The 26,875-nt window shown below is 42.7% G+C and overlaps 1 protein-coding gene across 1 annotated transcript in view; it reads right to left on the reverse strand.

Moving 5' to 3' along the window:
• Positions 1 to 15,475, reverse strand: part of IZUMO2 (IZUMO family member 2) — a 67,167-nt gene extending 51,692 nt beyond the window's left edge. Inside the window, exons 1-2 of the mRNA XM_073566423.1 lie at positions 15,292 to 15,475; positions 7,743 to 7,817 (exon numbers count right to left, since the gene is read on the reverse strand). Coding sequence (XP_073422524.1) covers positions 7,743 to 7,817; positions 15,292 to 15,346 — 130 coding nt within the window. The 5' untranslated portion in view covers positions 15,347 to 15,475. The remainder of the gene's footprint in view (positions 1 to 7,742; positions 7,818 to 15,291) is intronic.
• Between the last annotated feature and the right edge of the window lie 11,400 nt (positions 15,476 to 26,875).

A 26,875-nucleotide genomic window follows, 5' to 3' on the forward strand; every position in this document is an offset into this window, starting at 1 on the left:
TTCCTCTGACCAGAGCACCTTCTTCCACATGTTTGGTGTGTCTTCCAGGTGGCTTGTTGCAAACTTTAAATTACACTTTTTTATGGATATCTTTGAGAAATGGCTTTCTTCTTGCCACTCTTCCATAAAGGCCAGATTTGTGCAGTATACGACTGATTGTTGTCCTATGGACAGACTGTCCCACCTCAGCTGTAGATCTCTGCAGTTCATCCAGAGTGATCATGGGCCTCTTGGCTGCATCTCTGATCAGTCTTCACCTTGTTTGAGATGAAAGTTTAGAGGGATGGCCGGGTCTTGGTAGATTTGCAGTGGTATGATACTCCTTCCATTTCAATATAATCGCTTGCACAGTGCTCCTTGAGATGTTTAAAGTTTTGGAAATAATTTTGTATTCAAATCTGGCTTTAAACTTCTCCACAACAGTATCACGGACCTGCCTGTTGTGTTCCTTTGTCTTCATGATGCTCTCTGTGCTTTAAACAGAACCCTGAGACTATCACAGAGCAGGTGCATTTATACAGAGACTTGATTACACACAGGTGAATTAGTGAACTTGTTCCAGAAAATTATTCCAGTTACACATTTATTTCCTTTGTGTGTATTGGAACAACACCATAAACTGCAATCTTTAATCTCTCCCTCTCCTCGGGCATTTTCCCATCCTCCTTCAAACACGCCATCGTTACTCCATTACTAAAGAAGCCCACTCTCGACCCATCCTGCACAAACAACTACAGACCAGTCTCCAATCTCCCCTTCATCTCTAAACTTTTGGAGCGCCTAGTTTACTCCCACCTTACCTGTTACCTCTCCACTCACTCCCTTCTAGACCCCTCACAGTCCGGCTTCTGCCCCCTACTTTCGACTGAAACTGCACTCATCAAAGTGACTAATGACCTTCTGACAGCAAAACTCTCTGCTCATTCTTCTTGACCTATCTGCAGCTTTCGACAGTGTTGACCACCATCTCCTACTCTCTACGCTCCAGTCACTAGGCATTAAGGACACTGCTCTCTCCTGGTTCTCTTCCTATCTTTCTGACCGCTCCTTCAGTGTTTTGTTCTCTGGCTCCAAGTCATCTCATCTTCCTCTCACTGTCGGGGTACCTCAGAGCTCAGTCCTTGGCCCCCTTCTCTTTTCTCTCTACACGGCCCCAATTGGACAGACCATCAGCAGATTTGGCTTTCAGTACCATCTTTATGCTGATGACACACAACTATACACATCATTCCCCGACCTTACCCCCGCTGTACTACAGGACTGTCTGTCCACAGTCTCCAGCGTCATGTCTGCTCTCTATCTGAAACTCAACCTCTCCAAAACTGAACTTCTTCTGCTCCCGCCGTCTACTAACCTCAACAACAACAGAGCGGCCTATCACGTTCACTAATCAAAATCATTCTGTGTGTAAGTGTGCATGAGTAGCCCATTCACTATCTCCATCCATCCCTCACTCCCTCAAGATGGCTGGACCATTATTGTAAATGCACCATTGTACATACACACCTGTAATTTGTATCTCCCCCACCTCATTGTAGATTGTAAGCTCTCACGAGCAGGGTCGTCTTATTTTGCTTTAATTATTGTATTGTTAAAGTTGTTACTTATGACTTGTGTTTTGAAACTGTTAATGTCATGGACACGTGTCTCTGGACGCAGCGGTTACCGCAAGGCGAACCCATACGACACACGTGACCCTGGATACACCGCCTCCAGTGGGGCGAATTTAAATAATAAGACGTGCAGCTGGATACACCGCCTCCAACTGGCGAATTTCGATATTACACGTATATATACAAACGTCTGGAAACCCCGCCTCCAGTAAGGCGAATTTAAATAATAAAGGGGAAACCTGGGTAACATTAACAATAGTGGGCCCTGCGATGGGTAATAGGGACGTGGAGACTTCCTGAACTCCCCTGAGCCAGTGTCCCTGCACTCCTAATGTTCCCTATGCCGGTTCCGCACCGGGCGACACACAGGAGCCTAAAAACCCTGACTCGCCCTGCACCTAAACCCTCCCTAGGGAATTGGTCGGTGCGGAAACTAATCCCACCACTGCACTAAACACACATGAGGAAAGATGACAAAACAGGGGAAAACACCACTTAGCTTTGCTCTGTTGCGTACGCTCCTAGCAACAGAGCCCACCACCTGCGTGCATCTTCTCCTTCACCCGGATCCATCACCATAACCGGATCCATCACCCTAGTGCAGTCTTGGAGCAGAGTCCACCACCAGTTGCAGCTGCCCAGTAAACAGAGTCCCAAGGATGAGTCCAGCTTCTGCCAAAAAGTCCAGCGTGCTGGAGTCCAACTTTTCTGCCAAGAAGTCAAGCATGCTTGAGTCCAGCTTTCAGCAACCAAGTCCAGCATGCTGAGTGCAACTCTCACCATAGTCACCACTCCACCAAGCCATGCCAGCCCTTCTTCCAGACATCATTGTAGAACTCCACCAATCCATGCCAGCACTCCTTGCAGACTCCATAGCTGACTCAACCCCTCTGGCTGGGCAGCACAGGACCCTTGGTCAGCTCCTTCTTCACCCAGGCTTGCTTCCCAAATGAACAAACTATCAGTATCACCAACGATCATCAAACACACCTGACACTCTTTTATAGAGCATCACACCTGACCTATAATACGTGCACATTAAACCAAAGAACTAAAGTGCACTACCGCTCACCACCACCGGGGCAACTTAGAATGAACGACACCACGTGTAATAATTCTAATGGCCACCGGGGGCAATCACACCACTTTGGCACAAGGCCAAAGGAAAAAAGTTCACTTTGTGCATTTAAAACTGTCAGATCCAACTCGGATCATGAGAGTTAAACTGTTAAAGCGCTGAGGAATATGTTGGAGCTATATAAATAAAGATTATTATTATTACCTGTGGCAAGTAACAGGTGCAGGCAACATAAAAATTACACCTAAAACCAGATAAAAAGGGGAGAAGTTGACTCAATCTTTGCATTGGGTGTCTATGTGCCACACTAAGCATGGAAAACAGAAAGAGAAGACAACTGTCTAAGGATTTGAGAATAAAAATTGTTGAAAAATATCAACAATATCAAGGTTACAAGTACATCTCCAGAGATTCTGATGTTTCTTAGCTCACAGTGTGCAACATATTAAAAAAATACAACCCATGGCACTGGACGTGGACGGCAGAGAACAATTGATGAAAGGTTGCAGCGCAGAATAATAAGGATGGTGGATAGGCAGCCCCAATCAAGTTCCAAAGAAATTCAAGCTGTTCTGCAGGCTCAGGATGCTTCAGTGTCAGTGTGAACTATCCATTGACATTTGAATGAAATGAAACGTTATGGCAGGAGACCAAGGATGACCCCACTGCTGACACAGAGACATAAAAAAACAAACAAACTGCAATTTGCCAAAATGTACGTGAGTAAGCTAAAATCCTTCTGGTAAAGCGTCTTGTGGACAAATGAGATCAAGATAGAGCTTTTTGATAAAGCACATCATTCCCCTGTTTACAAAAATCAGAATGTGGCCTACAAAGAAAAGAACATAGTACCTAGAGTCAAATATGGTGGAGATTCAAGGACGTTTTGGGGTTGTTTTTCTGCCTCTGGCACTGGGTGCCTTGAATGTGCACAAGGCATATGAAATCTGAAGATTACCAAAATACCGTGTGTCACAATGTAGTGCCCTGTGTCAGAAAGCTGGGTTTGCGTCCTAGATCATGGGTCTTCTAGCAGGACAATGACACCAAAAACACTTCAAAAAGCACTCAAAAATGGATAGAAACAAATTGCGGGAGAGTTCTGTAGTGGCTAGAAATGATTCCAGATCTAAATCCATTGAACACCTGTGGAGAGATCTTATAATTTCTATTGGGAAAAAGCACCCTTCATATATGAGCCAGTGGTCCAAAATTCCAATTGAGAGGTGGAAGAAACTTCTTGATGGTTATAAGAACCGATTACAGTTATTTACTTCAAAGAGTATGCAAACAAATATTACGTTGAGGGTGACAACAATTTTGTCTGGCCCATTTTTGGGGTCTTGTGTGAAATTATATCAAATTTGCCTTTTTTTCTCCTTTTTTGCTTTGTACCAATACACACAAAGGAAATAAACATGTGTATAAGAAATAATGTATAACTGCAATAATTTTCTAAGAGAAATACTTCATTAACGAGAACAATTACAGTAGCTTAGGTAGCATGATTACAACCACTAGCAACTAATTGTCACTATATGAGTGGTTGTAACCATGGCGACCTAAGATACTGCAATGTCCTGCACATGAAATGAATCAGAAGAACTATACATTTCTAATTGTAGATATTTGCTATTATTATTATTATTATTACTACTACACCTGTTACATATTGGGGTAGGATCTTGGAGATGGAAATGCCCCTTTTAGTGTGAGTCGCCATTTCTCTACATGTATTTTTTGACACTGACTATTTGCAACAAAAGTTTTGATGGTTCTCTGATCGCGTACTAATATCATAGCAATTTCAGGAGTGCTGCATCCCTCTGTAAGACTTGTAACAATTTTTGACCTTTCTGTTAAATATGTTTTTTGGCCCATTTTGTCTGACCAAAACAAGCTGCCTAATCACTCTGCACACCTTGAGAAAAGGTGCTGATATATTATACATAAATACATGTTACCTGATCTGCTTCATTCAATAATCATTCAAGTTTTTGGAGCTTGGAGATGGAAAATAAAAATTATGATATAGTCAAAATACTAACTTGCCTAATAATTCTGTACACAGAGTACATCACTTGTGTACTGACCTCAGTATCCAGCCTTGTTGAGCTGTGAGTTAAAGGAAATCTGTCAGTGGGATCAACCCTCCTAAGCCATCTATATGGGCATGTAGGTCATAGGAAGCTGAATGTAATTATACCTTGATATCTGGGATGTGATGTCTTATTTCAGAGAAATCCATGTTTTTCTTATAAGTAAATGAGCTGTTCAGGGCCAGACTCTGATCTGCAGGCACTTTTACTAGAAGACTCCACTGAGCATACTTCGGGCTTTGATAGGTATACTTGTATATAGCACTAATTTCATTATACCTTACAGTTATCACAGTACTACTCTTAAATGATACTGAGGGTATATATAGCACTTATATAATGAACTTATTTTATTTCATTGATTCTATATATTAAAATACCTAATTGTTGATTTCACAATTATGGCTAGGATATTTTTGCTATATCTTGTGCCTCTTTTTACATAGTATTTTACCCTAGGTAGTTTGGTGGAATGAGGTCAGGCACCCCCTGCTGGGCACTTTGTTACTTATTGCTTTTTTTTGCCTTAGGGCTCATACTCACATGCGAGAAACTCGGAAGAGTCTTGCACGTCAGTACCCGACACTGCTGCCGGAATTCGGAATGGAACGTTCAGCTGCATGTATTTCTATGCAGCTGAACGCTCCGCTCCCGAGTGCCGGCGGCAGTACCGGGTATTGACGTGCAAGACTCATCCGAGTTTATTGCATGTGAGTATGAGCCCTTATTCTGTGTTTTAAATGATTTGAATAAACTATTATACATTTTTATCTATATGGTTCTCTTCTAGCGGCTATTTTAATGTACGTAAGCATTGGATTATATTTCATTTTGAAGTGCCATAGAACTTTATTTGGACATTTTTTGTATTCCTTTTGACCAGATATAGGTGCAGCATGGGATCATTGGTTTGGCACTTTTGTGGTCATTGGTGTCCTACAAATTGGCATCATTAATGGGTTGTAAATGGAGTAGTAAAGAACATGGCACTCCTTGTACAGTCAATACAGGAGGTAGTTCAAGGAGTGCCATGTTCTTAACAAAACTAGTACAGTCAATACAGGAGGTAGTTCTAGTTTTGTTTAGTAGTGATAGAAGGTCCAATCTCGCCATCTCTGCTGTCTCATTTATGTCATCTACTGTGTGCTCTGATACCTATGACGCTTTGCTTTTTTTCTGTGTTTTTTGCTGTATGTTCTTTGGAGCTGTTAGAATTGGTGGCTTCTACCTAGAAATTATAAATAGATTTTCCCTTTCACATTTAGCTATTCATGATGTTCATATTCACATCATATTTTGCTTTTCATTTCTAATTCTGTATAAGATCAAGAGGGTAAAGATTCTTGGCTACAGGTTGGACGAGTATTTGGCAGTGTAGTTTGTCCGGTAAGTATCCTGTCTAAGTTTTGGGTTGCCAGGTCGGTAGGACAGCATAATTTGTCAATACACATCGAGTTGACCCCTGTAGCAATATGTTATATGTGATGTGGCCTCTAGGGGTCTCACTACGTTGAGGTGTGTACTAGAGAGTTTAAGAACTTGTTGGTTAGTTGTTAGCAGACATCTTGTAATGGAGGAATGCTTTGCAAATGTCATGTAATAAAAAGCCTGGCGATATCCAAGGAGTGTGATCCATGACAGGAAACAAAACCTGGTTTTGTCCAGGTGCTTGAAGTACCACTTATTCATTCCGGACAGATGTAACCTCTTCATCTGTAGCAGGGTTAAATTATTCAATTGTTAAATGTATGGGTAGATAGTCAACCAGGCCTTACAAGGTATATGTTCGGTCTGAGCTCTATGCCTGCTAATTGCATTCTTTTTTAGTTTTTACAGATGTCACCAGATGGATTATTGGTCATTCCTTATTTTATAGGACAAGCAAAAGAACCAGAGAAAGCTCATACCGGTGATGAGTCTGTCCTATCCGGGTCCACAAAGTAAGGATCTACTGGAACGGCATCAGAGGCCTAACTGAGGAAGGTGTAATCCATGCTTGGCTTGAAATGTATGGTTTGTATCATAATCCTGATGTTATAATTTTTCTTGCAGGGGGAATGAAATTGGTATAATGGTTGAATTAGTTTTGCATCTGAAGAGGACTCCTGTGAAGGCAGTACGCCTCTTTCCAGATGCATGTGTTGTTTTTTCTGAGATGATTCCGAGTTAATAGTTGTCTTATGTCCACCTAAAGAATTTAGGCAAAATAAGAATCTGGGTGAATTAGTTAATGGCAAAATTTACGCCTCTGATATAGGATTTATTCTTCAGACGTGTAGATTTGGAGGGTGAAGTTCCCAGCCTGTATTTCATTGATGCTATACATCTGTCAGACATTGTTTCTCTGTATTTTTAACTTGGATTTGCAAACTATGATTGACATAGTAATTAGTGAGGTGTGGCCCATGCCACTTCGTTCTTATGGTTGGTTAGGAGAAGTCGCTTGTAGTAAGTGAGTGGACTGTTACTCATTTATTGATTGTCAAGTGTGAATTTATGGTTTTGGCCAATTTTTTGTTACAGTGCTTCCTAAAGGTTTAATAAATTGGTTATAGTTTTTAGATTTCAGTTAAACTTGATCTTTAATAAAGATGTCCGTGGGTGATTCACTACACCTAATTGTATCTATTAATTATAGCTAATAAACTTGATTTTTCTCATTAATACTTTATGTTTTAGTTGACAAAGAACATGCTTTATAATCTCAAGAAAGAACAAGTTTCTTAAAAATATTGTATTTTAAGAGAAAATACGGTAACTAGTCAAATTATTACCCTAATCCTGATCTCTTTAGTGAAGCTGCAATGTGCAGTAAAATTGTAGATCTTCTCATCTTGTATGAAGCTAGCCATGCTTGACTGAATTAATTCTTGAAATAAGAATACATTTCCCAGGTATGATAAATTTAGAAATTCATTCAAAATGAGGTCCATCATCAAATAATAAGCTTACCTTTTTCCCGTGAATGAAGAAATGTTTGAGCTTCTGCCAGAATGTATTCAACCAATGTATTGAAATAGGAAATTTCTGCAGGTGGTAGAGAATAAATTCAGATTAATGTCATGACTGTGAAAGGCCAAGTTCACACTATGGTAATGCGCTAAGTTGGGCATCAAGGGCTTACATCTGTATACCCAAAAGCAACAATCAGATGTATCCCCTGAGCTTCCCATTCACTGCAATGAGGCAACTTGATTCAAAAAGATGAAACTTCAGACTCCATTTACCTCCTTTCTGACAGTTTCCATCTGTTTTATTATTATTATTTATTTATTTATATATAAAGCACCATTGGTTCCATGGTGCTGTACATGAGAAGGGGTTACATACAAATTACAGATATCACTTACAGTAAAACTAACAATCACAGACTGATATAGAGGGGAGAGAAGACCCTGCCCTTTAGGGCTTGCATGCAACAGGTTGGTGGGGAAGGAGACAGTAGGTTTAGGGGGTTGCAGCAGCTCCAGTGAAGGTGAGGCGGTAGCTCTAGTAGTGGTGAGGAGGCAGCGGGGATCATTGCAGGCTGTAGGCTTTCCTGAAGAGGTGGGTTTTCAGGTTCCGTCTGAAGGATCTGAGTGTGATTGATTGCCGGACGTGTTGGGGCAGGGAATTCCAGAGGATGGGGGCTATTCGGGAGAAGTCTTGGAGGCGGTTGGGTGAGGAGCGAGTAAGTGTGGAGGAGAGAAGGAGGTCTTGGGAAGACCGGAGATTACGTGAGGGAAGGTATCGGGAGATTAGTTCAGAGATGTATGGAGAAGCGGAGGAGTAGCGAGGAGAGAGATGGATTAGTCAGGCGGCAGAGTTGAGGAAGGACTGGAGAGGTGCAAGGGTGTTAGCAGGGAGGCCACAGAAAAGGATGTTGCAATAGTCGAGGCGGGAGATGATGAGGGCATGCACAAGTAGTTTAGTAAATTGAGGGTTGAGGAAGGGACAGATTCTGGAAATATTTTTGAGCTGGAGGCGAAACGAGGTGGAGAGAGCTTGGATGTGCGGTTTGAAGGACATGGCAGAGTCAAGGGTTACTCCGAGGCAGCGGACCTCCTGTACAGGGGAAAGCGTGATGTTGTCAATTGTTATAGAAAGGTCGGGTAAGGAAGATCTGTGAGATGGGGAAAGATGATTACTTCAGATTTGTCCACATTGAGTTTGAGGAAGCGAGAGGAGAAGGAGAATATGGCTGATAGACACTCAGGGATTCTGGACAGCAGAGAGGTGATGCCTGGGCCAGAGGTAGATCTGAGTATCATCGGCATAAAGGTGGTATTGGAATCCGTGGGACTTTAGGAGTTGCCCCAGGCCAAGTGTGTAGATTGAGAAGAGTAGAGGTCCTAGAACAGAGCCTTGGGGGACTCCAACAGAGAGAGGGTGGGATGAGGAGGTAGTGTGGGAATAGGAGATGCTGAATGTGCGGTTGGAAAGGTATGAGGTGATCCAGAATAGGGCGAGGCCTTTGATGCCAAAGGAGGAGAGGATCTGTAGTAGGAGGCAGTGGTCAACTGTGTAGAAAGCAGAAGACAGGTCTAGAAGGATGAGTATAGAGTATTGTCCGTTAGCTTTGGCTGTAAGTAGGTCGTTGGTGATTTTGGTCAGGGCTGTCTCAGTGGAATGATGGGGGCGGAAGCCAGATTGTAGATTGTCAAAGAGCAAGTTAGACGAGAGGTGGAAGGAAAGTACAGCATGGACATGCTGCTCCAGGAGTTTAGAAGCGAATGGGAGCAGCGATATTGGGCGATAGCTGGATATGGCTGTTGGGTCAAGGGTTGGCTTTTTAAGGATAGGCATGATTGTGACATGTTTGAAAGCAGAAGGGAAGGTACCAGAAGTTAGTAATAAGTTGAAGAGGTGGGTTAGGGATGGGATAAGAGTGGTGGTGATGTTGGGGCGGAGGTGGGATGGGATAGGGTCAAGTGCACAAGTGGTGAGGTGTGATTTGCAGAGAAGATTAGCAAGCTCCTCTTCAGTGATGTTAGATAAGGAAGTTATGGGGTTTGTGCATTGGTTGGGCATGCAAAGGTGTTGTGGTGGTTGAGCAATAAAGACTTGCCATGTTTGGTCTCTCTTGTTTTTGAAGTGTGCGGCAAAGTCCTCGGCAGAGATTAGGGAAGTTGGTGGGGGCAGTGGTGGGCGGAGGAGGAAGTTAAAAGTATTGAACAACTGTTCGGGGTTGTGGTATAAGGAAGATACAAGGGATGTAAAGAAGGCCCGTTTAGCATACGTGAGCTGATTTGAATGCAAGTGTTGCTTGTTTGAGTGCAGTGAAGTCATCTTGCGAATGCGTTTTCTTCCAGCGCCGTTCTGCAATTCTGGATGCTTGCCGAAGCTTTTTAGTGGTGTTATTGTGCCAGGGTTGTCTATTGATTCGTCGCACTCTTATGCATGACAGGGGCGATCGAGTCGATGGCTGATGCAAGAGTGTCATTGTAGAAAGCAATGGCAGTGTCTGTGTCATGGAGTGAGGATATGGAGGACAGTGGTAGAATAGAGTCAGAGTGTGTGGGTGTCTAGGTGTGCGAGGTTTCTACGGGGGTGTGCATGTTGCTGGACATGGGTGACAAGTGAGGAGGACAGGGATGAGAAAGTGAGTAGATGTGGTCAGATAGAGGAAGAGGGGAGATGGTAAAGTAAGAAAGAGAGCAGAGGCAGGTGAAGACCAGGTCTAATGTGTGTGTGTCTGTGTGGGTGGCTGAGGAGGACCACTGAGTAGGTCCAAAAGATGAAGTAAGGGACAGGAGTTTGGAGACTGCTGACTGGTGGGTGTCAATGGGGATGTTGAAGTCACCCATGATGATGGTGGGAATGTCAGCAGAGAGAAAGTGAAGGAGCCAGGTAGAAAATTGGTCAATGAAGGCAGTGGTCGGCAGTGGTCGGGCCAGGAGGTCGGTATATGACGGCCACTTGGAGGTTGGAGGGAGAGTAGATGCGGAAAGAGTGGACTTCAAAAGAGGGGAGGATAAGGGAGGGTAGAGGTGGGATTGGGTTGAAGGTGCAGTTGGAAGAAAGGAGAAGGCCCACTCCTCCGCCATGTCTGTTGCCAAGGCAAGGAGTGTGGGTGAAGTGGAGGCCGTCGTAACTAAGCGCAGCAGGGGAGGCAGTGTCAGAGGGTTTTATGGGACACTAAACAAATAAAGCAGAACAACCAGCAGTGGAACCTCCAATAGTGGTGCAGGAACACGCTTGTAGTTGGTCTGTAGCCACTTTTCATACCAGTTTTTGGTATGTGAACTATCCGCTTATTTGATGGATAGCTCTTGGACTCATTAAAATCAGTGTCTTCCCACATGATCTTCAAAAAAAAACGACAACTGTCCACAAAAAAAGAAAAAATAATGTAAACATCCTTTTTTGTTTTGTGTTGCAGATCAAAGTCGCCCATTTAATTGAATGTGTCCATGACCTAAAACAGACATTACTTGGATGCTAACCGTGTGTCATCAGAATGCTGTCTGTCTTTGATTACGGTATATAATTGATAGAAGCTTTGAATGTTTATTTTTTTCCATATGACAAAAACAGACACCATATTGATTGAAAAAACTGACGATAAATGGATCCTGTACGCTAAGAAATATAAAAGTTTTTCAGAAAAATAAACTGATGTATGGAACACATTGATCAGACAATTGCAGCAAAAACATTACAGGTTTACTGTGATCAAGGGGAAAAAAAACATGGAGGCAGCAACATGTGAACACAGTCTAAGTGCACATTGTATAACTCAAAGTAGCTGTAAGGGGGTAAGATATGAGGTCTTTCATGCTCCCCTTCCCTCTGATTGTCTCCCAGTTCTCAATGTTTACAGATGTGTTTTATGATAATTGCCTGCGGTACTGATACATGTATAACTATGTATTACCGCTCATTGCTTATGGTATTACCACTTGAATGTGTTACGATTGTATAGAAAACTGTATATATTGCTTACATATTATGTGTTCTTTGTATATGTGCAGTCAGGGAAAGTTAGTGTATCCTCCTTGGGACATTAGAGAGGGCACTCTTAGTATATAGTTTCCCTTATAGACCGGGTAGTTGTAATTATGTCGCGGGGTACTAGATGAAGTTATACTAGTGGGGCCTGTTAGGAGGTTCTTAGAAGGTTAATTGTACGAGGGGCTGCTGAGAGTTAAGGTTAGTGACGAAGAGTGGTTTAGTCAGACGGGGCCAGGGCACCCATGTGCTATAGGCCCGGACAGCTCGGCAGTCACGTAATGTTAAGTCATTATTGCTCATGTTACCCACGGCCACTGCATGCCTTAGCAGTGGGTCAGAACAGGAAAAGGAAGAAGTGGCATTTTACCGCCTGGGCCAGTGCTTTTAGGGCAGAAGTTGGCTGGACTAAGGAAATGAAAGGAGTTGGAGCTTCGACGAGATCGGTACTGATTGGCCGGATGCTTTACCAGGGGCCACCAAATGTAGTGATTGATGAATTCATGTCTGGGGTGAAACAGGCTGAAGGAAATGTCATTATAGTAAGGTCAGTCCAGGAAGGAAATGGGAAGCAGTCTAGTACGGTCCGGACGTGTAATGCACAGAAGTGACAACGAGCAAGGGAAAGATCAGGAAGCAAGAAGATGTTATAATGTACCAACTGTGGATGTAAGGCTGGTTTCACACTAGCGTTTTTTTGCGCTGCGGGCAATGCGCCCCTATGTTTAGCATGGGTGCGCATTGCCTAGTGTTTGTATGCGTTTTTGTGCGCATGCGGTTTTTTGCAGTAGGCGCCTATGCGTGCCGGACGCACCCTGTTGCATTTTTGGTGTGCCCAACCTGTGTGAAAAAAACGCATGCGCACAAATGCGCACGAAATGCGCAAAAAAACCACATTACAGTCTATGGGAACGCTGACGTGCACATGGACATGCGCACGTCAGCGTTTAAAAACGCATGCGTTTTTAGAGTCAAAATGGTTAACAGGCATGCGCAAAAAATAAGCAAACGCATACAAAACGCTTGATGCGTTTTTTGCATGCGTTTGCTCTGCGCATGGAGCGCAGCGCAAAAAAAACCGCTAGTGTGAAAGTAGCCTAACATGCGAAATCCTAAGTAAAGAAAGTGTTAAAGTTGTCTCAGACTGTGTCTCCATTGATGGGGGTCACCTAGAAGAGGGACCGTTATGGCCTGGGAAGTGCCCGGGTGAAGCTGAATCTGGAGATGCAGGTATGCCGAGGAGAAGAGTATTATTTCATGTAGGGGAAGGACTGGACACAGATGCCACCAGGATTCAGGTCACGACTAAAGTCCTGTCCCTCCCTTACATAGCGATAGTGGAAGTAAGTGAAAGGTGTCCATAATAGAGTGGAGCAAAAAGATTTGCAAGACCCTCGCTGTTGCAGGGCTCACACATGATGTTGAGCCGGGCCGACTGATCAGAAGAGCTGCAGAGGATGCTGGCAGGTAAGAAGGACTTTGGGTCTGGTGGTCATGGATTATCCACATGGCCCCTGAATCCAAGGTCCTGTTGACTTTTTTTTTTCCTCAATTCTAGCCCAGAGTGTTTTAGTTATATTCTTTTAAATTAATGGGTCATCAGAAAATAATTTTACCACAAATCTTACCATTTTTACACTTGCCTATAGATCTTATACCAGACTGACTGCTTCCTGCTGTATACAGAAGACATTTCAGCAGTCGCATTATCATTACAGGCAGGATTACAATTAAACCCGGTGGTCAGTGTAAAAATAACAAGATTTTTTTATTTATTTTTTCCTAAAATATATCTCAATATCATAAAAAGGATCCTGCTCAGATCTGCTCCAAATTAGAATATACTAACACAATTCCTTCAAACTATATTACAAATACACAATTTTATTAGTCCATAAATTAGACACTCTTTAAAATTAAGAAAAGTACAGAAACCAGAAAAATGGACATTGGGCCTCAACAATTATTATTTACATGCTGCCTGGTAAGAAGCCATGATCACAAAATGTTAGTGACTCATGCTCACTTGATCAGCGACTGATGAGTAAAAAATGCAACTATAAAAATCCATTTTGTAAAATATTGTGGTCTACTCTGGACCAATAAATTAATTGGCTTCTATGTTGCTGCTAAATATCACAAGGGCACAAATGCCTATTCTTATTATACCATCAGAGGCTGACGTGCTGTTTATATGATATACTATGATCCATACAAAACTAAATTATACCAGCCCCGCTCAGGGTAAGTGTGTGGCTTAAATGTAAAGCCATGCAAAGGCTTCTTAGAGAGCAAAATGATAGGGGGCTGATGTAATATTACAGGCAGCATGTAAAGAATATTTGTTGAGACCCAATGTCCCTTTTTCTGGTTCAGAACTTTTCTTAATTTTAAAGAGTGTCTAATTTATGGACTAATAATATTGTATATTTTATTAAGAGAAAGTCTTACTCCTCTTTTTTTTCTTCAAAGAGATATAGTTTGAAGGAATTGTGTTAGTATATTCAAGTTATTTGGAGTAGACAAACAAATTTGCTACTACTAAGGACCCATTGGTGTATTAATGTATTAATCAAAACTGTAAAGCGCTGCGGAATTTGTTAGCGCTATATAAAAATAAAGATTATTATTATTTATTATTATTAATGTACTGCTCCAAATTAGGCAGTATTAGAATATCAGGCTGCTAAAAACATTTCCTGAAACATATTCTTCCAAAACTCTTCAAGGGTATGCACACACCACATCCTAATTCCAACAGTGAAGCCTCCAAAAGGTACCCCAAGTGGAGCATTTCCTACAATGGTTTCCACTGGAAAACCTCATCATTTTAAAATGCATAGAAAAAGCGATGTCTGAATATAGCCTAATAGCAGTGATAGGAGCTGGCTTCAATTGCTGCTTTTTCATCACTTAAATGCTGCTTCCAGTCTCTGTGTTGCGTGATCATGGTGGGGCATTCATGTGTTCGCCCATTGGGTCCCCTGCAAAGCAATCTCGAGGTGCTGATGGGCTGCTGAACCCCCCCCGTTACTGTCATCTTGGCGCGCCTTTGAAGCCTAACAACATGCTGGGCTTCATATCAGACCAGGATCTTTACAATATACTGCAATACTGAAGTATATAGTACAAGTGATTAAAAAAGTGCAACAGCAAGTCCCCGACGTGGGCAAAAAATAATGTAAAATATAACAAAAATTAGCCACAGTTAGTTACTATGCCCGGGCAGCGCCGGGCTCTTCAGCTAGTATGGAATAAAAATGGTATACCCAAAAATAATACCAATGAAAACTATAGCCTAACATGGAAAAAAAACAAGTTTTACAACAGCTCCGTCAATGAAAAATGAAATTATGCATCTTGGCACATTACCAAATTTTTTGTTTATTTTTTACAAAGCTCAGAATTTTGTTATGTTAATAAAACAATAATAATATCATAAACTAATGTAAATAATGTTGAGAGCATCACAAATACAAATTAACTACCGCATAACTGGGTACATTCACATTGCTTCCAAATCTCAAAGCTCCACTATAGTAATGCCATGAATCCTCTTACTGATACACACCTATGATACCTGCAAAGTGCTTCACAGCATAGTCTTTAAAGAAATTGCTGGCCATGCCCGTCACCAGAGCGTTCGCCCTCTTCTGAAGCCTGGGGTCTTGTATGTGGTTGGGTATGGCGTCATTGGTGATCCTTTTAAATAAATCCACAATTTCTGAATTACATTGAAAGCAGCTGGAAGCCGATGTGATGACAATGGCTAAAAGAAGAAGTGTGAAGCTCAGAGTCATGGCTGATCAAGATGATACTTTCTCTTAGACGCTTTCAATACATTTACTTCAGAACACAAATGACACGACACATCCTCCTTTGTGATGTCATCATGTTCCACCAGACACTCACCTGAGCACAACCTGGTGTCTATAGTGGAGGGAGGGGCTACCGTCACACATCCATGTGACGTCTCATAACTAACCATGAATAAAACGTCTGCTCTTCTAAAGGTTTTTATTTATTGTCTTGGAAGTAGCAGGAACTCTGCAGTGAAAAAAATCCCAGAAGTAACAAAGATGCAAGTAGTAAGCCACCGGAGAAAAAAAAATCATTCTGTTTCTGTGGGATGGTAAGACCCATGGACCTGTGAATTCAGCCGTAGGCTTTTCAATATATATATATATATATATATATATATATATATATATATATATATATATATATATATATATATACACACAGGGATACACCTGATACATGGATACTTTATTGTTTCAGGAGTTATTTACAAGTTTATGACCGCTTATAAAATGTGTTCAAAGTGCTGCCCATTGTGTTGGATTGTCAATGCAACCCTCTTCTCCCACTCTTGACACACTGATAGCAACACCGCAGAAGAAATGCTAGCACAGGCTTCCAGTATCCGTTGTTTCAGATGCTGCACATCTCGTATCTTCACTGCATAGACAACTGCCTTCAGATGACCCCAAAGAAAAAAGTCTAAGGGGGTCAGATCGGGAGACCTTGGTGGCCATTTAACTGGCCCACGATGACCAATCCACTTTCCAGGAAACTGTTCATGTAGGAATGCTCGGACCTGACACCCATAATTGATGGTGTGGTATATGGTGTACATTCTTCGTCAATGGAAACCTCGATGCCACTGGATATCTGAAATTGCTACATGATGATGTGTTGCCCTCTTTATGCACTGAAGATGGCACGTTCCCTGAGTTTTTCCAGTAAGATGGTGCATCACCACATGATGGGTGTCAGGTCCCAGCATTCCTACAAGGAATCTGACCCCTTAGACTAGCATTTCTTCTGCGGTGTTGCTATCAGTGTGTCAAGAGTGGGAGAAGAGGGTTGCATTGACAATCCAACACAATGGGCAACAATTTGAACACATTTTATAAGTAGTCATAAACTTGTAAACAACTCATGAAACAAAGTTACGTTTATACCAAGCACACCATTGTTTTTCTTGTGAAATTCTCAATAAGTTTGATGTGTCACATGACCCTTTTCCCATTGAAAAAATAAAGTTGGATCCAAAATGGCCGACTTCACAATGGCCACCAAGGTCACCACCCATTTTGAAAAGTTTCCCTTCTCCAATATACTAATGTGCCACTAACAGGAAGTTGATATCACCAACCATTCCCATTTCATTTAGGTGTATCCATATAAATGGCCCACCCTGTGTATAGATACATAAATATTCACATATGTGTTTTTTGTGTGTAAACATTACATTTGAACATGGTATGTGATGATATTATGGTCTTCAGTGGAGTATGTAAAAAGAGGTTGTACAAGAAATGACAATCACAATTTTTTTTTTGTTAAATAATATATCTTTATTTAGCTTACAAAAATGCATACAAATCCATATGAAAAAAAACACATGAAAATCAGCATCAAAAATGCATTAAAAAAATGCATTAAATCCGAGCGGATTTTTAATTGCGTTTTCTGCCAAGAGAGGAAGAATCCACGCAGAAAATTCCACAGGCAAATCCGTAACGTGTACAATACCCTTAGTGGTCTTGCCCAAGGACCACTACTGGTATATTATGTCCAACAGGGCAGAGCCAGGATTTAACCCCTAGTCTCCCAGGTCGGTGGTTGTGCACTTTTAACAGCTACCTAAGGTAGTATTATAGTGTATTACAGAAGCAGACATCCAACAGCGGGTCAAGAACATGAAGAGCTGGACAGCACCTGGCCCAGACATGATCCACACCTACTGGCTAAAGCAGTCAAAGCAGATGAACCAACTGCTAGAAGAAGGCCACCACCCAGCCTGGCTAACACAAGGTAGAACAGTGCTGATCGTGAAGGATCCTCACAAAGGAACAGTTCCATCCAGCTATAGATTGTAAGCTTGCGAGCAGGGCCCTCATTCCTCTTGGTATCTGTTATGATCTATGTGTTTATTGCTATGCTGTAATGTTTATTGTCTGTACAAGTCCCCTCTGAAATGTTAAGTGCTGCGGAATATGTTGCTATAGAAATAAAATTATTGTTAATTATTATTAGCTACCGCCCAATAACCTGCCTTACAACAACATGGAAACTCCTGTCAGACATCATAGCCACCAAGCTACAGAACCATATGAACCACTACATGAATCCAGCTCAGAAAGGCATTGGGACTGACACCAGAGGCTCTAAGCACCAGCTCCTAGTAGATAGAGCAGTCGCTGAGGACTCAAGATCCAGACAGAACAATCTCAGCATAGCCTGGATTGACTACAGGAAAGCCTATGACTCAATGATACACATTGAGTCAGTCAATGCTTGGCTCTCTACAATGTCACCAAGAAATTAATAACCTTCCTCATAGACTCAATGGGGCAATGGAGAACAACATTGGAAGTCAACTTAAGACAACTAGCACAAGTGACCATCAAATGCAGTATATACCAAGGCGATGCACTGTCCCCATTGCTGTTCTGCATAGGCTTGAACCCCCTTAGGCTAGTTTCACACTAGCATTTATTCCACACAGCGCACGGCACTGCTAAGCCCCGCCCCCTGCCGGCTCCCTGCCCGCCCCATCCGGTCATCGCCACCTACTATCGCACATTGACGCTTGCGATCTGCGCACCCTATCTTTAGCATAGGGTGCGCAGATCGTGCGCTGGCCGTGCGCTAGTAGGATTTTGGCGTGCGCTGCGCACTTTTGAAGGTGCGCCGAACGCGGGGAAATGCAACATGCTGCGTTCAGCGCACACGGGCGCACCTTCAAAAGTGCGCAGCGCACGCCAAAATCCTACTAGCGCATGGCCAGCACACGATCTGCGCACCCTATGCTAAAGATAGGGTGTGCAGATCGCAAGCGTCTATGTGCGATAGTAGGCGGCGATGACCGGATGGGGCGGGCAGGGAGCCGGCAGGGGGCTGGGCTTAGCGGCGCCATGCGCTGCGTGGAATAAACGCTAGTGTGAAACTAGCCTTAGCCAGATGATTACAGAATCTGGCTATGGATACAATTTCAAGAGTGAAAGCACCATCAGCGACCTCCTCTACATGGAGGACATCAAGCTGTATGCTAAAAATGAACGAGACATGAATTCACTGATCCACCTGACAAGGCTCTACAGTGAAGACATCGGGATGTCCTTTGGACTGGAGAAGTGCAGCCAGTTGGTAATAAAGAGAGGCAAGGTAGTCAAAACTGATGTACTGGAATTACCAGCAAGGCACATAGCAGATGTACAGACATGCTACAAGTACCTCAGCATCCCACAGGGATACGGTAACCATGAGGAGGAGGCAAGGAAAGCAGCAACATCCAAATACTATCAAAGGGTAAGACAGGTCCTGAAGAGCCAGCTCAATGGGAAGAATAAAATCCGCGCCATCAACATATATGCCCTGCCAGGTATCAGATACCCTGCTGGCATTGTGTCCTGGCCGAAAGAAGAGATGGAAGCTGCAGTTGTAAAGACACGAAAGCTCCTCACAATGCATGGAGGTCTCCACCCTAAGTCTAGCACCCAAAGATTGTATACCAACAGAAAGGAGTGTGGTCGAGGCTTGATAAGCATCCAAGCTACAATCATTGTTGAAACAAGGAGTATCCAGGAATACATCAGAAAATGGCACCAAAAGATGAAATGCTGAGAGAAAGCCTAAGGCAGCAACAACAACAGTTCTGGAAGGAAGCACAGGAACATGAAGCACCATGGCAAGACAAGCCGCTGCATGGGATGTACCATCAACAGATAATGGAGGTGGCTGACATGGAGAAATCCTACCAATGGCTGAAGAAAAAAAATAAAAAGGATATTTGTGTTTTTTGCTTTTTGTTTTCTCTGGTTAATGGTCATGTGTTGATATGCACTTACATTGTGCATACACATTAACTTACTTTTCTCAGTTCAGATTTGTTTTTTATTCATTTCATTGTGCATTCAGTGCATATATGGGTGTGACCGCCCTCTTTCTGAGCTGGGAAAGCCATCCAGTCTGGCCTAAGCTGTTACTAGTGGTTCAGCCGCTCGACCCTTGTTCACATTCACGCCACTTGGCAAGTGAAAAGGTTTTAAATACTAGAGTAGGGACTGTCCCACAAGGGTTGCCGTGACGTGGCGGGATGGCTTGTACATTATTTTGATCAAAATTATGTTTACTAAATACCCTTATTATTATTACCTTTATGCATTATTTGCAGTATACATTTTTTACTTTTTAGTTCAGGATATTTGTGTTTTTTGCTTTTTGTTTTCAATGGCTGAAGAAAGCAGGACTAAGTACCAGGTCCATAGAAGCAGGAATCTACCACACAAGACAAGACCCAAGGTGCAGACTACACAAAGATATCTGAGAAACAGACCAATACATAGTGACAGGATGCAAAATGCAAGCAAGAACAGCATATACCGAATGCCACAACCAAGTAGCGGGAATTGTATACAGGAACATCTGAACAGCATATGGGCTAAGTCCCCCTAAGTCCAGGTGGGAGACCCCAGAGAAAGTGGGGAGAATGAAAGAGCGAAAATCCGGTGGGACTTCAAGATCCAGATGGATAAGCAGGTGTTGGCTAACCAACCAGTCATTGTAATAGTAGACAAGGAGTAGAAGACAGCAATGATAATAGATGTGGCAGTGCCAAGCGACAGCAACATCAGAAAGAGAGAATATGAGAAGCTGGAGAAATACTAGGGCCTCAAAGGAGAACTGGAGAAGATGTGGAAGGTGAAGGCAACAGTGATTCCAGTGGTGATAGGAGCACTTGGAGCAGTGACCCCTAAGTTGGAAGAATGGCTACAACAGATCCCAGGAGCATCATCTGAACTCTCTGTCCAGTAATGGGCAATACTGGGAACAACTAAGATCCTGCGTAGAACCCTCAAACTCCCAGGCCTCTGGTAGAGGAACCGAGAATGAGAAAGGACAAAAAAAAAAAACACCCCCCCCCAGCGGGGGTGAGAAGGAAGTTTTTTTATATTTATGTATTGCACAGTATGAGCCCACAGACAGCCACCATACATACTGTAAGAGCCCTCACATAGCCTCTTATATACATTATGAGGCACCCATAGCCTCCTAGGTGGCAGAGAGATTTCTGTAAAAAGTGTATGGATGATGTTTGGGAATGCTCTTTCGATATTACTCCAATGTCATACATAAGTGATATAGTGTTTGGGGTCCTTAACCCCTTCCTGACATCCGACGTACTATCCCGTCCATGGGACCTGGGCCCCTATGCCCATGGACGGGATAGTAAGTCTACCGCGATCAGCGGCGCCCACGTGGTGAGCGCCGCTGATCGCGGCCGGGTGTCAGCTGATTATCACAGCTGACACCCGGCACAATGTGTCAGGGGCGGTCACGGACCGCCCCCGACACGTTAACCCCTTGCACACCGCGATCAAACATGATCGCGGTGTACCGGGGGTTAAAGGGAAGCATCGGCAGGGAGGGGGCTCCCTCCGTGCTTCCCTGAGCCCCCCACGGCAGCGCAATGTGCAGCGCTGCTGCGAGGGGCTCCTTTCCTGCAGGCCCCCGAATCCAAGATGGCGACGGGGGCCTTCGGGGGCCTGCAGGAAGCTGGCTTCCTCAGTGCCTGCAAAGCGCAGGCATGAGGAAGCCTTCTGCAATGCCTGTGACAGATCGCTGATCTGTCACAGTGATCTGTAATGTGACAGATCAGCGATCTGAAACAGGACAGTGATGTCCCACCTGGGACTATTTAATAAAGTTAAAAAAAAAATAAAAAAAGTGTTAAAATAATTTAAAAAAAAATCGCCAAATAAATTAGAAAAAAAAAAAATATATATTCCCCCAATAAATCCATTTTTTGGAAATAAAAAACAAACAAACAATAAAAGTACACATATTAGGTATCGCCGCATCTGTAATGACCCGCCCTTTAAAACTGTCCCATTAGTTAACCCCTTAAAAAATAAAAAACGAAGCAAAAAATAATGATTTATTATCATACCGCCAAACAAAAAGTGTAATAACGCGCGATCAAAAAGACGCATATAAATATCCATGGTGCCGCTGAAAACGTCATCTTGTCCCGCAAAAAACGAGCCACCACACAGCATCATCAGCGAAAAAATAAAAAAGTTATAGCTCGCAGAATAAAGCGATGCAAAAATAATTATTTTTTATATAAAATAGTTTTCATTGCATAAAACCGACAAAACATAAAAAAACGACCTAAATGAGGTATCGCTGTAACCGTACTGACCCGAAGAATAAAACCGCTTTATCAATTTTACCGCACGCGGAACGGTGTAAACGCACCCCCCCAAAAGAAATTCATGAAGCGCTGGTTTTTGTTCATTCTGTGTCCCAAAAATCGGAATAAAAAGCGATCAAAAAATGTCACGTGCCCGAAAATGGTACCAATAAAAACATCAACTCGTCCCGCAAAAAATAAGACCTCACATGACCCGGTGTGTCAAAATACGGAAAAATTATAGCTCTCAATATGTGGTGATGCAAAAACTATTTTTACAATAAAAAGCGTCTTTTAGCGCGCGACAGCCGCCAAAAATAAAAACCGCCATAAATAGTAAATCAAACCCCCCGTTATCACCCCCTTAGTTAGGGAAAAATAATAAAATAAAAAAAATGTATTTTTCCATTACGGTTAGGGTAGGGTTAGGGCTAGGTTTAGGGCTAGGGCTGAGATTAGGGTTAGGGATAGGGCTAGGGTTAGGGCTGAGATTAGGGTTAGGGGTGTGTTGGGGTTCGGGTTGGAGTTAGAATTGGGGGTTTCCACTGTTTGGGCACATCAGGGGCTCTCCAAATGCAACATGGCGTCTGATTTCAATTCCAGCCAATTCTGAGTTGAAAAAGTCAAATGGTGCTCCTTCCCTTCAAAGCTCTGCCATGCGCCCAAACAGTGTTTTACCCCCACATGTAGGGTATCAGCCTACTCAGGACAAATTGCAAAACAATTTTTGGGGTCCAATTTCTCCTGTTACCCTTAGGAAAATAAAAAGTTGGGGGCAAAAATATCATTTTTGTGGAAAAAAATGATTTTTTTATTTTCACGTCCGAGCATTATAAACTTCTGTGAAGCACTTGGGGGTTCAAAGTGCTCACCACACATCTAGATAAGTTCCTTAGGGGGTCTAGTGTCCAAAATGGGGTCACTTGTGGGGAGTTTCAATAGTTTAGGTACATCAGGGGCTCTCCAAAGGCAACATGACACACGCAGACCATTCCATCAAAGTCTGCATTCCAAAACGTCACTGCTTCCCTTCCGAGCCCCGACGTGTGTCCATACAGTAGTTTTCTCCCACATATGGGGTGTCAGCGTACTCATGACAAATTGGACAACAACTTTTGGGGTCCAATTTCTCCTGTTACCCTTGGGAAAATGGAAAAAATTGGGGACTAATTGATCATGTTTGTGGAAAAAATACGATTTTTTTATTTTCATGCCCGGGCATTATAAACTTCTGTGAAGCCCTTGGGGGTTCAAAGTGCTCACCACACATCTAGATAAGTTCCTTAGGGGGTCTCGTTTCCAAAATGGGGTTATTTGTGGGGGGTTTCCACTGTTTAGGTACATTAGGGGGTCTCCAAAGGCAACATGACACCCGCAGACCATTCCATCAAAGTCTGCATTCCAAAACGTCACTACTTCCCTTCCGAGCCCCGACGTGTGCCCATACAGTAGTTTTCTCCCACATATGGGTTATCAGCATACTCAGGACAAATTGGACAACAACTTTTGGGGTCCAATTTCTCCTGTACCCTTGGGAAAATAAAAAAATGGTGACTAAAAGATCATGTTTGTGGAAAAAATACGAATTTTTTATTTTCACGCCCGGGCGTTATAAACTTCTGTGAAGCACTGGAGGGTTCAAAGTTCTCACCACACATCTAGATAAGTTCCTTAGGGGGTCTAATTTCCAAAATGGTGTCATTTGTGGGGGGTTTCCACTGTTTTGGTACATCAGTAGTTTTCCAATCGGGACATGGTGTCCGATCTCAATTCCAGCCAAAAATGTCAAATGGCGCTGCTTCCCTTCCGAGCTGTGCCATGCGCCCAAATAGTGGTTTACCCCCACATGTGGGGTATCAGCGTACTCAGGACAAATTGCACAATAACTTTTAGGGTCCTGTTACCCTTGGAAAAATAAGAATTGAGGGTGAAAAGATCATTTTTGTGGAAAAAATATGATTTTTTAATTGTACCGCTGTACATTATAAACTTCTGTAAAGCCCTTGTGGGTTCAAAGTTCTCACCACATATCTAGATAAGTTCCTTGGGGGTCTAGTTTCCAAAATGGGGTCACTTGTAGGGGGTTTCCACTGTTTAGGTACATCAGGGACTCTCCAAACGTGACATGGCATCCGATCTGAATTCCAGACAATTTTGCATTGAAAAAGTCAAACGGCGCTCTTTCCATTCTGAGCTCTGCCATGCGCCGAAACAGTCGTTCCCCCCCACATATCAGGTATCAGCGTACTCAGGACAAATTGCACAATAACTTTTGCAGTCCAATTTCTCCTGTTACCCTTGGTAAAATAAAAAAAAAATGAACCTGAAGTACTTTTTTTGTGAAAAAAAGTCAGATGTTCATTTTTTTTTAAATATTCAAAAAAATTCCTCTGACGCACCTAAAGGGTTAATAAACTTCTTGAATGTGGTTTTGAGCACCTTAAGGGGTGCAGTTTTTAGAATGGTGTCACTTTTGGGTATTTTCTATCATATAGACCCCTCAAAGTGGCTTCAAATGTGATGTGGTCCGTAAAAATAAAATGGTGTTGTAAAAATGAGAAATCGCTGGTCAACTTTTAACCCTTATAACTTCCTAACAAAAAAAAATTTTGGTTCCAAAATTGTGCTGATGTAAAGTAAGCATGTGGGAAATGTTAGTTATCAAGTTTTTTGTGTGCCGTATCTCTGTGATTTAAGGGCATAAAAATTCAAAGTTGGAAAATTGTGAAATTTTCTAAATTTTCGCCAAATTTCCGTTTTTCTCACAAATAAACGCAAGTTATTTGAATTAAATTTTACCACTAACATGAAGTACAATATGTCACGAGAAAACAATGTCAGAATCACCGGGATCCATGGAAGTGTTCCAGAGTTATGACCTCATAAAGGTACAGTGGTCAGAATTGTAAAAATTGGCCCGGTCATGAACGTGCAAACCACCCTTGGGGGTGAAGGGGTTAATTCTCGGAGTCTGTTTGCCCCATATTAAATTTCTAAATTCCTGACTGACTTTAAAGAAAAATTAGAATTTATCCATACTGGGGAGTTGTATAGAACATACAGCAATTGTGGCATCCAGATCATTCTGACCAGGATAGCACGGCCCACAATCGACAACGGTAACTTAGGACAGGCACCTAGTTTACCTCTAAATTTAATTAAGACTGGATCAAGATTCAACTTCTCATAATCATTTATTTTGCCGAAATATTGATGCCTAAATATTTAAACTGCGATACCACTTGTAAACCCGAATTAATGTAATGGGAAGCATTCTCATCTGTATTATCCAATGGAAGTATAACTGATTTGCTCCAATTTATCTTCAGACCAGACTATTTTCCAAATGTTTATATCTTTTTCATTGCTATAAGAAGGGACTCAGAAGTTTTAGGTAGAAATCATAAATTGTCATCAGCGTGTAACGCAACCTTCTCTTCACTATTCCCTCCACGAAACCCAACTGTTCCTGGATCATCCCTGATAACCGATGCCAGGGGTTCAATGGCCAGTGCAAAGAGCAGGGTGAACAACGGGCACCCCTGCCTCGTACCTCTACTCAGTCCAAAAGCCGGAGAGAGGTTTCTATTTACCCGCATTCTAGACATTGGCCTACCATACAGCAATTTAACCCATGAAATAAACCTAGGTCCTATACCAAACTTTTCCAACTCCGCCCATAAATATTCCCACTCAACAGAATTGAATGCTTTAGCGGCGTCCAGAGAACATACAGCTCTATCCCCATCACCATCCACCGGCAATTGAAGATTAGCCTCTTTACTCCCAAGGGTGGTTTGCACGTTAATGACCAGGCCAATTTTTACAATTCAGACCACTGTCCCTTTACGAGGTAATAACTCCATCCACAGACAGCTGTTTCGGGGTATTGCCCCTCATCAGTGTGGAGTAGGAAACTGGCTAGTAGGAGCAATGCCTAGTCTGTGGATGGATACCATGTTTTGGCATAGGTGGTTTCCTTCATTGCAGACTGCCCTTCCCGTGGTTGTTCCTTCCCGGTGAAAGACCTGGCTAGTCATTGCCTGCGTTGAGAAACATGTGATGGTGTCTCCGCGGCTTATATATTTGCATGTTTTACATATTTCCCATAAGGGATGGGAGCAGTGCTCTAGAATCACTGCGTTGAGAAACACGTGATGGTGTCTCCGTAGTGTCGGATGTTGATCTCCATGAGGTCAATCATCCTCATTTTTTCATAGTCTACTACTAGGCATTGCTCCTACTAGCCAGTTTCCTACTCCACACTGATGAGGGGCAATACCCCGAAACAGCTGTCTGTGGATGGATACCATGTTTTGGCATAGGTGGTTTCCTTCATTGGAGACTGCCCTTCCCGTGGTTGTTCCTTCCTGGTGGAAGACCTGGCTAGTCATTGCCTGCGTTGAGAAACATGTGATGGTGTCTCCGCGGCTTATATATTTGCATGTTTTACATATTTCCCATAAGGGATGGGAGCAGTGCTCTAGAATCACTGCGTTGAGAAACACGTGATGGTGTCTCCGCAGTGTCGGATGTTGATCTCCATGAGGTCAATCATCCTCATTTTTTCATAGTCTGCTACTAGGCATTGCTCCTACTAGCCAGTTTCCTACTCCACACTGATGAGGGGCAATACCCCGAAACAGCTGTCTGTGGATGGATACCATGTTTTGGCATAGGTGGTTTCCTTCATTGGAGACTGCCCTTCCCGTGGTTGTTCCTTCCCGGTGAAAGACCTGGCTAGTCATTGCCTGCGTTGAGAAACATGTGATGGTGTCTCCGCGGCTTATATATTTGCATGTTTTACAAATATCTAAAGGGCTGTCACATTGGATCAACTTTATTCTCATTTGCACAAGGAAAGACTAGAAGCAATGGGATGAAACTGAATGGGAGGAGACACAGATTAGATATTAGAAAAAACTTTTTGACAGTTAGAGTGATCAAT

Source organism: Dendrobates tinctorius, unplaced genomic scaffold (genome assembly GCF_039654945.1).
Source record: "Dendrobates tinctorius isolate UK_male_01 unplaced genomic scaffold, ASM3965494v1 ptg000018l, whole genome shotgun sequence".
In the NCBI taxonomy this organism is placed as follows: Eukaryota; Metazoa; Chordata; class Amphibia; order Anura; family Dendrobatidae; genus Dendrobates; species Dendrobates tinctorius.